This window comes from Bidens hawaiensis, unplaced genomic scaffold (assembly GCF_021521415.1).
Source record: "Bidens hawaiensis isolate Kalapana, Puna unplaced genomic scaffold, B.hawaiensis_p1.1 tig00019661_1, whole genome shotgun sequence".
Taxonomy (NCBI): domain Eukaryota; kingdom Viridiplantae; phylum Streptophyta; class Magnoliopsida; order Asterales; family Asteraceae; genus Bidens; species Bidens hawaiensis.
In genome coordinates, this window is record NW_027492983.1 from 5,228 (window position 1) to 17,571 (window position 12,344).

Consider the following 12,344-nt stretch of genomic DNA (forward strand, 5'->3'; position numbering starts at 1 on the left):
CCGCCCGTACCCATATGAACATATTGTATGAATCAAAGTTACCTTTGTTCATCAAACAACCAAATTTTTGGATTTCCAAACATTTAAAACAATAGTTATAGAAAACACAAAAATCTAGAAGGAGTGAAAACAACAGCTTTGAACACCTATAGTCATGTCTTTCACTTTTGTCCCTCCAATTATGGCTTCCCTCTTTCTCCTTTCACACACACTCTAGTCTCAACCCGCCATTAACGCTGGGACCAGCTTACATTCCAACATTATTATTATTATTATTGCCTTACCTACATCTTCTTCCATCATTCTCCTTTTCATAATTCAACAACCACCTCACCTTTTCAACGCCTCCATACTAAATAAATTCTCATTTGATATTTAACAAGTATAACCACTGTCATTGCTTCATCTCAACACATGGCCGGAACACTTCAAACTGAGCTGATCAACCCCAGAGTTGAGATTGATACATCGCCACCGTTCGGGTCGGTCAAGGAGGCTGTGACACGGTTCGGTGGACGTGGTTCGTGGGTTCCGGTTCATATTAATCGGCTTGCCGGTGTAAGTTTCTTTAACTCTCCCCTTTTGCTCGGGCTGACGGGTTCAAATGTTAGAATTGTTATAACATAACATTATTTATTTGTAAATTTATGCTTTAACATAGAATCTGTTAAGTTGTAAAAAAAATGGGTTAATGGGTCAACTGGGTGTGAATTTCTTACATGACAAAAAAACCTGCCACGAACCTAAAACAAAATTCGTGGGCTTGGTATATACGGGTTTGAGGGTTTCGGGCGGGTTGACGCGTTTCACATTCATTTAATTTTTAATTTTTAAAAGTATGTTTTATGTAACATATTAAACTCGTTGAGTATCTTATGTCAAATTTTAAAATTAAAAGTAATATTTTCATTAAAATGTAAGTTTTTTTATATAACTTGTACTTTTTTGTTGTAAATATGTAAAGCTAAAGTGTTAATATGTGAAAACAATAGAAAAAAAAAAGAACTTTAGGTTAAATGGGTCATGCTCGGGTTTACGAGTCTTACACGATTTTTGGGTTCAGGATCGCGTCAAATTTTCGGGTTTGTATCGGGTTGGACACGCTAACCTTTGCACATGACCAGTTTAACACCTCTGGGGACACCTTGGTTAATTAAACAAGTTAAACATGCCAACACAAGTACGATTGGTTTAACAAAATATCTCAAACCAAACACGAGTCACTTATTAAACCGATTAGACATACCGACCCAAAATTTGATTTTTTTATTGTAAGAAATTGTGACCCGATAGTCCCTACAAATCATGTACTTTTTGTTGAGTATATCCACTTTATATTCCTGGATTATATACAAATATGAATCACTCTATACCTATTCTTTATTAAATTTTAGATTTTCAAAAAATATACCTACTAAATGTATACTTGATAAACAATTCAAGTGTATTTGCACTTTTTACCTTCAAAGATAATATTTCGATTCATAAAAACAAACCAGATGCGTAGAATTTTGTTGAGTATATTTGCTTTATATTCCTGGATTATGTAAAGGGCCTTTATATTCAAACACCACCCATATGGTGTGTTAACAAGTGTATACAGCTCGTATAGGAGTTACACGAGTCGTATAGCCCCTGCATAATTGACAAACGTACTTCATGACAGCTTTTTCAGTCTATACGAGCTGTATAGCCCCTATACGAGTCGTATAGGGTCTATACGACCCGTATAGACTGAGACACGCTCCGACACATTATGACATAATTCTGTCCTATACGGCTCGTTTAGCCCCTATACGACTCGTATAGAGGCACCTGGTGTTTGAATAACCTATGTGGTGTGGGAACAACCTATGCATATATGAATCACTTTTTACTTATTCTTTATTAAATTTTAGATTTTCAAAAAATATAACCTAATAAATGTATACTTGATAAAAATTTCAAGTGTGTTTGCACTTTTTACCTTCAAAGATAATATTTCGATTCACAAAAACAAACTAGATGCGTAGAATTTGTTGATAGTATGCAAATAAAATCTTAATATGATATGTAGACACCTAGTATAAGATATATGATGATTTTCTTCTTTTAGCAAAAGTTACCACTAGCTAAATTAAAAAGTGTAGCTAAAATAAAATTTGATTAAATATTATATATGAAATTACATAAAGATAGTATGCTACCAATTTTGATCTACTTTAAAGTCCATTCGTCAACATTGCTTTCACAAGAAATGGCTAATTTGTACTATTATAGTCAATTTTTTGCTTTCAAAATGCTTAGTGGTTGCATAGATCCACTAGGAATATTACACATTGAAAAGTTTGAGTAAATTTGTCTTAGATTTTTAAAGCTATAATCACTTTTTTTAATAAGAGAACCCAATTCTATTCATCCATGTCAAATCAAATTTATTTAACAAAACTAAATAAAATAACATATTACCCTATAATTTTATAACTATCGTCAAAATTAGTACGCTATAGCTATAGTTTTACAGGGTTGCGTAATGCTTAGTTTATTACTCTGTTCAAGGTAATTACTTAATTGCCAACAAGCGTTTTTTCCTTCTTTTCAAAGAGTTCATACGATGATTTTCATTTGTATTTGATCTCAACACTTTAGATACATTCATTGATTTCCAACTTGAACTTCAATTTGTTTGACCTTAAAAAGTCAAACTTCTATAGTTTCTTGAAACACAAGCAATTGGTTAACAAAATCTTGTGGTTAAAACAGAACGATCCCGAACAAATCGACATGGAAGCGGTAGAGAAACAAGCAGCAGATCTAGAAAAGGAACTAATCACCAAAGAACAAGAAACACTTGAAGTCCTAAAACAACTCGAGTCAACGAAAGGAGTCATGGAAGGACTAAAAGTCAACATCATGAAAGAAGTCTCAGTTTCAGTTTCAAATCCGGATTCAGGATCCGTGACGCCCGTTAACAAGTCAACGGATAGTTTGACCATATGCCCACTCCCACTGCCACCTGGCGTGATCTTAACCGAGCTAAAAGAAGCAAAGTCAAAGCTAAACCGAACAACCAATGACCTCGCTATGATTCGGGCATCAGTCGAATCATTAACCAATAAAATGCGGGCCCACAAGGCGAATGTGGCAGAAAAAGTTGAAACAAAGCGTGTGATTGAGGAATCGGTTGATGTGGCAAGCGGGCCCCACGGGTTAACATACGAAGCACAACAGTTTATGAAGATGGAAGAGGCTGCTCAGTATGAGGTGATCAAGGCAACTACTGAGATTGAGCACACGAAAATGAGTATAAAAATGGTGGAAATGCGGTTAATTGCTGCTAAAAAAATGGAGGAAGCTGCACGGGCTATGGAGGCCGTCGTGTGTGCTGAAAATAATAATGGTGGTGAGAATAAAGGGTTTGGTCGCGAAGGGATAACGCTTTCGTATGAGGAGTATTCTAAGCTCACGCAAAAGGCGCAAAAAGGCGAAGAAGGTTTGAAGAAAAATGGATATTATAGGAAGGATGCTAGTTTGTCTACAATGGGGTTTATTAAGAATTCAGTTGATCAAATAGATGATGTGAAGTTTAGTAGAAAGACACTTGAAGAGGCTTTAGGTAACACACTCAAATCTTACTAATTATATGATTATTTTGACTTCAAGTTTCAATAATTAGTTTTTTGTCTGGTAAATATGATATCATGCAAGTTTTTATGAGCTACTTTTAGAAAAAATAAAATTTAATATCTAATATTTTTGGAAGGTCTAATACACATATTTGTTTTTATTTAATCTTTGTCTGCATTTCAATATAAATATTATTGAAAATGAAGTAGTTTTTGGTCTAGCGATATAAAAAATTATATTTCTTTTAATACAACTTGATTTTTGTAGCGTAGGAAAGAAAACAAATTTGTGCGACCGTGCATATGGATATATAAAAATATTAGATATTGGTAGAAACAATATCAAATACATTTTATTCTTAATATGAAAACAGTGAAAATCAATTTGCTGTTATTATTATGTTTATTTTTATAGGTGTTTGCTGTTATTTTTGTTCGTATGTGCTAATTTTTTATTATGAGATGTTATAAGTATTTGCAGATTTATATTTTGTTATTATTATTAAATTTTTTCTGTTATAAGAATTTTCTGGTATTTGCTGTTATTATTTTATTTTATTTTGATTCTTTTGTTGTGATTTTTAGGTTTCTTTCTTTGTTAATATAAATCATTGTTTATGTAGCTTGGTATTGTTTCTTACGTTCTTATTTTTTTATAAATTGATATTATTTTCTATATTCTCATGCTAAAATTAAAATGCATATGAACTACCCCTTAAATATTAATAGAGAAAAGCAAAATTAAATGTTAAAATGAATACTAAAAACAGAATAAAAAAAGTTTAAGATGAAAATCCAAAGGTGGTGGAGAATTAAGTCACCACCTTGTAATCACACTATTTATACCTACCAATTGGAAAGAAAAATTCAAGTTTTAGAGTTACATTTATGAAATTGCCCAATAATTCAATATTACAACTTTATGACAATTTTTTAACTTGCATGTTCCTTCATTAGCAGGGCCTAGAACAGATGCTGCAAATGGAAACAATCACCCAAAAACCAGAAACTCGTACGCTCATCGTGGTCATACTCTTAGACGATACGAGCCGTTGATTGTGGATGATTCAAACTTAATCAACAAGGAATCAAGGCCAGTTTTGAGAACAAGTGTCTCAATTGGTGATATCTTGAGCAGAAAACTTATCCTACAAGATAATAATAATCTACTTGTTCGCGAGGATGTTGAAAGTCAAACCCGAAGAGATGATGCATCTTTAAGCGAAATGCTTCGTGAACAAAGTAGTCTTATATTTCATGATTCGGGAAGAACTGATAAAGAAGGTAGAATCGATAAGCAGTTTTATACGCAAAGGAAGAAATTTGGTTTCATTCATGTGTCACTGCCTTTAACCAAACATAACAAGAAGAAATCAAATCCACAAACTCCACAGGCTTTAAACATTAAGTATCCTTAATTTTCTTGAATTGCTGAAATTTTTTCCTTCTTTTTTGTTTTTTGTTTTTGCGTTTTTAAGGTTTTGGTTTGGGGTGTGGATGATTTTTTCTGTGTATATGGTTTATGTGATGAGTTTGATGTATCATTTAATTGCATGCAAGTGTGCTCCACTAAAGTTAGATAAATTGCTATGTAAGAAAACATGCTTTTTTTAAGACATAGAAGTCCTATGAAATCATGATTTATTATTCAAGAATGTAGTTTGTTTAAACTCTAGCTTAGAGTCATTTATGTATTTATTTTTAGTCAATAGGTCTTTTTGTAATATTAAAACTTCGGGTGGCCGGATGGGTTATCTTCGAAACTTGAGATAACTTTAAGACGTTTAAGGGCTTTGTACGGCTGGTTTGGGCCAGCTGACGATAACCTCTTGTCATTTGGTCACCACATACGAAGTGTCTAGACAATTATCTGTTAGCTAGCCATTTTTTTTTTAAAATAAACTTTATACCTTAGAAGGATTTAAGAAAGAAAATTTAATTAATTACGATACAATGAAATAAAATACTACAGGAATGTTCTTTGTTGGTATATTCAAACAAAAATTCAATAATCCAAAAATGTTTCAATACTTTGCGTAGTACGAGGTAGAAAACCGACGGCGCACCGTCACGTGTAAATACATCAAAAATCCGAACCAATCACATCAAAACAACTGTTCACCACAATTTCCCACGTTGTTTACGAAAGCCTTTACCGCGGGAAACACGTTTCAACACTTTCTTTTACCGGCAAAAATTATTTCCTTAGTTCAACTTCAATTACAATATTTAACCGCCAGCGCACAGCGCACTTTAGCAACATGTTAAGCCTCCCACCATTTTCCGTCAACCGCTCGTAAGTCACTTAAGATTGCTTTGTTAAATACTTGAATGAAGCTTAAACAAGCTCGAGCTTTAATTAAAACTCTTTTTAATTTAATAAATGAACTCAAGTCTAAGCTTCACATATTAAGCTCAATATGACTCTCAAGCCTAAACGAATTTTTTATTGACATAATATTTACATAACTATTATTATTATTATTCTATTTAAACATATGATATAATAATTAAACACTATATACCCAAAAAACAATTCTAAAAAAGAATAATACTATATTACAAAAATATAATTATAAAAAAATGTTACTATATATAAAAAATATAATTATAATTATTTTTGTAAATAATTATAACTTACACAAAAAGTTAATTAAATAATAACCAAACCGACCTTGAGCTTTCCAAAATACTCCCGAGTAGCACTCGAACTTTATAAACACAATTCTAAACAATTCTAGCTCGAGCCTGAGTTCCCTTAAATTAAAACGAGCAATACTCGAGGCTAAACAAGTTCGGGCTCAGCTTGATTACATCCATAACCCCAACTCAGCAAGTCAAGGCTTCCAAGTGTATTTTGCATTTTTACCGGCAAATTCTATTCCCATTTAAAGTTTTAATTAACTCCGATTACAAAAATCAACCGCCGGCGCACTTTAGCCACAAAACACGTCTCCCACTATGACGCGCCAACTCAGCATTTGAAGCGCATTTTACCAGCCATCACTTCATTTCCAAACCAACACACCAAAAGGCGTTAAACCCTAAAAGGCAACAAACCCAGAAACAATATAACCATTCTTAGCAGAAAGCTTAAAAAAGTATTATTATTATTATTATTATTATTTTTATTATTATTATTACCCATTAATGGCGTATCAATCAAGAACTCGAAAACGAGTCAATGCATTGCGTCGAGGTCCTGATGGCAGTGCCTTTAGAAACTGGTATTCAATCATTCATATTAATATTCATCCCCCCTTTAATCTTTATCTTATGTATATACACAGTTAGACATTACACATGATGATGATTATTATTATTGTCAATTTTGTTAGTGAAAGTTGTGGGGTTTCAATAGCGATAGCAATTGCGGATATGCATGAATGTGAATCCAAAAAGGAGGTGAAGAAATTGAAAGGGGTAAATGTGGAGGAACAGAGGTTTAGAGATGAACCCAGATCAGAGTTTAGATTCTTCATGTAATCTTCTTTAATCCATTTTAATCATTTTAAACTTTTATAATTTATAAGTAGGCCTGTAGGGGTGCAAATGAGCCGAGCTGCTTGTGAGCTACTTGAGATCGGCTCGTTAAAAAGCTCGATCAAGCCGAGTTTAATCGAGCCCGAGCTTCACTTATCGAGCTCGAGCCGGCTCACGAGCCTGTCGTTTATATAATTTTTAAAAATATATATTTAATAATTATTAATCAATATGTATAATGTTATGAAAAAATAAATAAAAATAACTAAATAATATATATCATTTTATCCATATAATTACAATAGAAAAAATATATAAAAATAAGTATAATATGTAAAAATTAATTGACAAATAGTAAATGAGCCGAGCCCGATCTTGAGCTTTGAAAATAGAGCTCGAAACGAGCCAAGCTCGAGCTCAAGCTCTGTGTAAATTAAACGAGCCTAGTCGAGCTCGGGCTCGGCTAGTTGGCTCGGCTCGTTTGCACCCTTATATAAGTTCATGTAAGGATTTTAAGAATGTTCTTAGGGGGTGTTAGGGATTAGTTATTGAAAATTAATAATTTTTAGTGTTTGGATACAAGAAATTGCTTTTATAATAAGTTTATTAAAAAGGAAATCCAAACAGCCCCTTTTGGGTTTTTCTTTTATTTCAAGAAAAGCAGCTATTTTGCATTGAATAATAGTTGGTTTCACAGATGATAGCAATGTTTATGCTATTTTGAGAATCTTGATTCTTTAGACCATGTGTAGTCATAACTCTCCACTTAGGGGTGTTTTGTGAATTGTGATGTGGTGTCTTTGTCAGCAATGAGGCGTTTTGCGAAAAGTGACGTTGTGGTAAAAAGCCCTTGCAATCGTTACTCAATTATTATAAATTAAATAAAATATAAATAACATAAGCATTTGATTGGTTGGAGTTTGTGGGAAAAAACTTCTTTGCTTGGAGGATTAAAGGATGCAGCGTTTTGTAGTAAACGCTGCATCCTTTAATCCTCCAAGCAAAGAAGTTTTTTCCCACAAACTCCAACCAATCAAATGCTTATGTTATTTATATTTTATTTAATTTATAATAATTGAGTAACGATTGCAAGGAACGCTGGTGGCCAAAAGTCAGCCCAAAATGTGTTGCTTCCGGGCGTTTGGGGGGGGGGGGGTTTGAGGGTGGGAAATGGCCACTACGAACGGTCTTAGAACAAGTGAAAAAATGTACCCTGCAAAAGTCACACGTAGCTGAGCGGTTTGACTATTTGTAAGGTTTTAGGGTTTGATATGAGTGATTATAGTAAACTATGGCTTGCATAAAGTGGTGATTCTTTAGAAATGAAATCATGATAATAATATCAAGAAAAGTTTACCAGAAAAAAATGCATTTTGAATGTATGTTGTTGTGCTTATCTATAATGTAGCATATGTGTTGTTGGTTGCAGGGAAAGTTTTGTGAAGAATTGTGATGCTAATAGTTACATTGAAATGGATCGAAAAGGGTTTGAAACATGGAAAAACATGTCTTCCAAGGTGCTAATCTTGGGAGATTTTTTGACTGTTTGTTTATACTTTTCTTGCTTCATCTTTGATTTGATATGTAAAATGTTTCTTGCGTTGTTTTAGGAAAGACAGCCATATGTTATTCAAGCTAAGATAGTGAATGATGCTTATTATGAAAAGCTACTAAAAGAATCAGAAGATCAAATGCGGTCATGTGTAAGTGTTATAAAGATTGACCATGTTTCGAAATGTTGGCTTTAGTTCAATTTTATTTCTTTTTTTTAATTGAATATTTATGATTTGAAAACATGTGTCTTGATTCTTGAATCGCTCTTTGTATAGGTCGATGAGGAGGCGGATTCTGCAGAGGTTGGGAAATTTGACAAGGTTTTTGTTTGCTTAGTATATAATATTGAAACTTTTATAAAGTCTGTTAATTTGTTTTTTTTTTGACAAGTTTTTGATCTGTTTTGAATCTAATTACAGACTGCTGGATTCTTTAATGAGGATTCTTATGATTCTGATTCTTACGATTCGGAATCTTATTACTGATTAGAAAGGTGAGAACTTATCTATGGTTGGGCGAAAACGAAAGTTCATGCGATCTTAACCGTATATACGTAAATTTAGATGTGAGAAGAGTAATCAGTTTGAAATTGCTATTGCAAACTTATTAAAATAAAATAATTGCACCCTTAAGCAAGGTGATTAACATAATTACATATTTAAATAGACACTCCTTAATGGGCCTAGTCCAAAGTTGTTTGAGCCCATGAGCCCATTTCTTTCTAATGACAACTTTGGTGTACTGCTTTTTGCAGGGGTTAGTTTTTGGTGGTAGTGGTGGAATATTGGATGGCACAGCCCCACAGGCAAGTCATTTTGGCTAATGTATAGTATTAAATATTAATCAAGAAACTTTTCTTTTTTCTGTAATTATATTAAGAAAATTTGGTCATTTTCTGTGTAATTATAGGATTTATGGGAAAGATAACAGATGTTAAGGTCGTCTTTCTTCCTAGTTTTGGTACTTTGAGGTTGTGTACTAACTATTATGCTAGACAATCTTAACCATGCGTTTAAATTGGGATGATTTCGCCTTTAATAATAAGGTTATGGAATATGGATTAGTTTGGGTTGACTAGTGTTCTTCGGCTTTAAAAGTAAAAAATAAGACATATACGTCAAGATGTCTTATACCTAAATGGTCATATGTACTTTAACAAATGTTGACATGGACAATATAACTGGTAAATATAACCGAACATGTGTAATCAAACCTTGTAAAAATACAAATGTTTTGATTCGTGTTTTCTACAATACCTCACTGTTATTAGCATACTCATCATAACTCGTAAATGTTACAAACTCACCATGGCCGGCCCTTGGGTAGGGCAAACCGGGCGGCCGGCTGAGGCACATAAATTTTGGGGGCCAACTTTTTTTTATATATACTATGTGTATATATTTAAAAAAATTATAAAATAAGTATGGATCTTAGTCATATTAAATATTTTGGACCCAGACCTTTTTTATCCATAATCTATCTAATCTATTTGTCCCAAGTCAAATTTAAAAACTAAATAAATAATGGCAAATTGGAAACTAATAATCCCACGTTTTGTCTATTGGCTGATAATAATCTCAAATTTAAAATTACTACCAATAGTCCAACCTTTTAACTATTTTTGTCTCAATGGACACCATTAAAAGCACTTAACGTTGTTAAGTTTTGTTTCCACGTTTCAAACCGATGTTTTAGGACTTTTAATTTGAAGAAGGATACGAGTTGACTGATGTAAAAACTTTTCTCGAAACAGTGATCCGAACGACGAAACAGTGTTTCAATTCGGGTGTTTAAATTTCCAATTAACAAAAATCAAATCATATGAATCACTGTTTCAAGATAAGTTTTACATCAGTCGACTCGTATCTTTCTTCCGATTAAAAGCCCTAAAACATTGGTTTGAAACTTAGAAAAAAATTAACGACGTTAAGTGTTTTTTTTAACAAAGGTCCATTGAGACAAAAATAGATGAAAAGTTGGACCGTTGGTAGTGATTTTTAAAGGTGAGATTATTGGTCAATACACAAAAGTTTGGATTATCTATTTCCAATTTTCCATAAATAGTTAACGTTAATCGTTGTTTGAAAAAAACTAGCTTGTATATTTCGTTACTTATTAGGGCATGCGGGCCTTTTTATTTTGGTTCGGTCGAGGTATTTAAATTCTCGAAGACGGCCCTGAAACTCACAAATAAACGAATTAACCGTTTTATATTATTTATTTATTATTCTCGCCTTACTTGCTAAATTGATCAACAAACATACATTTGTAATAATGAATCTTATGTTGTCATGTTTTTGGATAGAGGTACGGTTTATTTATATCCGACCCATTTCAGGTTCTGTTAATAACTTTGCTATTAATGAGATTTTTAGTGAGTACGATTGCTGATGTTGTATGAAGATGTCATGTTCAACACATTTAAACGAGTAATTCATTATTTAAATGAGTAAGTTTTTCCAAAAATAGAAAATTGTTTTAATTGACAACTCTTCATGCATGTGAAATTGTGATCTCCTTTTGAAAGGTCACATGGAGTCCAACTTGAATATGCAAAAGGACTAAACATCCAACTGTCCAACAAAGCAAGCATTTTGGTATATCCCCATACCAATGAGCTCACAATAAGACAAGAATAAACATATTAAGAAAACTTATCTTTCTTTCTCTTTTTATAAATATTTAACCTCAATTATTTCCAATAAGTTGCCAAACTCATATTGCCTAGTTCACCAACCTTTTCATGATTTGTGTGAGCCATACATCTCCTTATTAAATATAAAAGTTAAAACAATTCATAATTTGTAATCAAATGTATGGTAACAGTTCGAAAAAAACAGGCTCTTGACTTAATTGCATGGTTCGATTGATCGGTTTTAATGAAAGTTATGAGCCGAACCGTTAACTACGATTTTGAAAAACGACACCAAACTGACTGAGTCGGTTGTACCAGCCTGTTTTGCTATTTTATGGTTTAGTCGTTTGATTTTGGTGATTTGAATTTTTTTTTTACTTTTTTTAATCACTAAATAATATTAAAAGTTTAAGCGATAAAAGTCAGTAACTATAATACATATACATAGTTACATGTTCTGAAAATGAAAAAGAAAATATAAATAATAAAGACTCGATGGTCAATTCTACGATCCAAACCTTACGGAACTATGAAAAATACAACAATTTGGATCTCAAACAAAACTCCCGACTTGCTTTGCGGTTTAAACAATTCGGTCAGTTAACGGTTTTTGTACACGCCTACTTAACAATAACCTTTTATTCTTATTGTAAGCATTTTTTTAATAATGATTATATTAACTATAGTATTATACATTTAAACTTTTTAATTTTGTAAGTATTTTCTATTAATAAAAATTGTGAAGGAATATCGGGCATCGGCAGGCTATCGTAGAGGGATCTGGAATGTGGTTGTTCCAATTGTACACGACAAAAACATGCCAAGTTAACGCTTCAATAATGTAAACTCTTTAATTTTTTTATTAATGTAACAACCTATGCATAGAAATAACTTTTATGCTGTTTTTACTTTGCACAAATTTTATGTTGTTTTTTGGGGCAACTTCAGAACAGTAACCAACTTTCAAAAGTGTTCCAATTAGGTCACTTAACTTTAAAAAGTGTTCTAATTAGATCACTCAACTTTCATGTTTGATTAAATTAAAAGTTTTAACATGGTTTTTTAGC

At 32.5% G+C, this 12,344-nt stretch overlaps 2 protein-coding genes across 2 annotated transcripts; both read left to right on the top strand.

The window, feature by feature from the left end:
• The first annotated feature begins 414 nt into the window (after nt 1-414).
• Nucleotides 415-5,034, top strand: LOC143558869 (WEB family protein At2g40480-like). The gene is made up of 3 exons (XM_077047623.1): nt 415-558; nt 2,743-3,595; nt 4,566-5,034. The coding sequence occupies exons 1-3, from the start codon at nt 415-417 to the stop codon at nt 5,021-5,023; spliced, it is 1,455 nt and encodes a 484-aa protein (XP_076903738.1). The 3' UTR covers nt 5,024-5,034.
• A 1,721-nt stretch (nt 5,035-6,755) lies between these two features.
• LOC143558837 (high mobility group B protein 7-like) lies at nt 6,756-9,127 on the top strand. Its single transcript, XM_077047595.1, has 6 exons — nt 6,756-6,832; nt 6,944-7,087; nt 8,518-8,605; nt 8,699-8,791; nt 8,918-8,962; nt 9,062-9,127. The coding sequence occupies exons 1-6, from the start codon at nt 6,756-6,758 to the stop codon at nt 9,125-9,127; spliced, it is 513 nt and encodes a 170-aa protein (XP_076903710.1).
• Nucleotides 9,128-12,344: the final 3,217 nt, after the last annotated feature.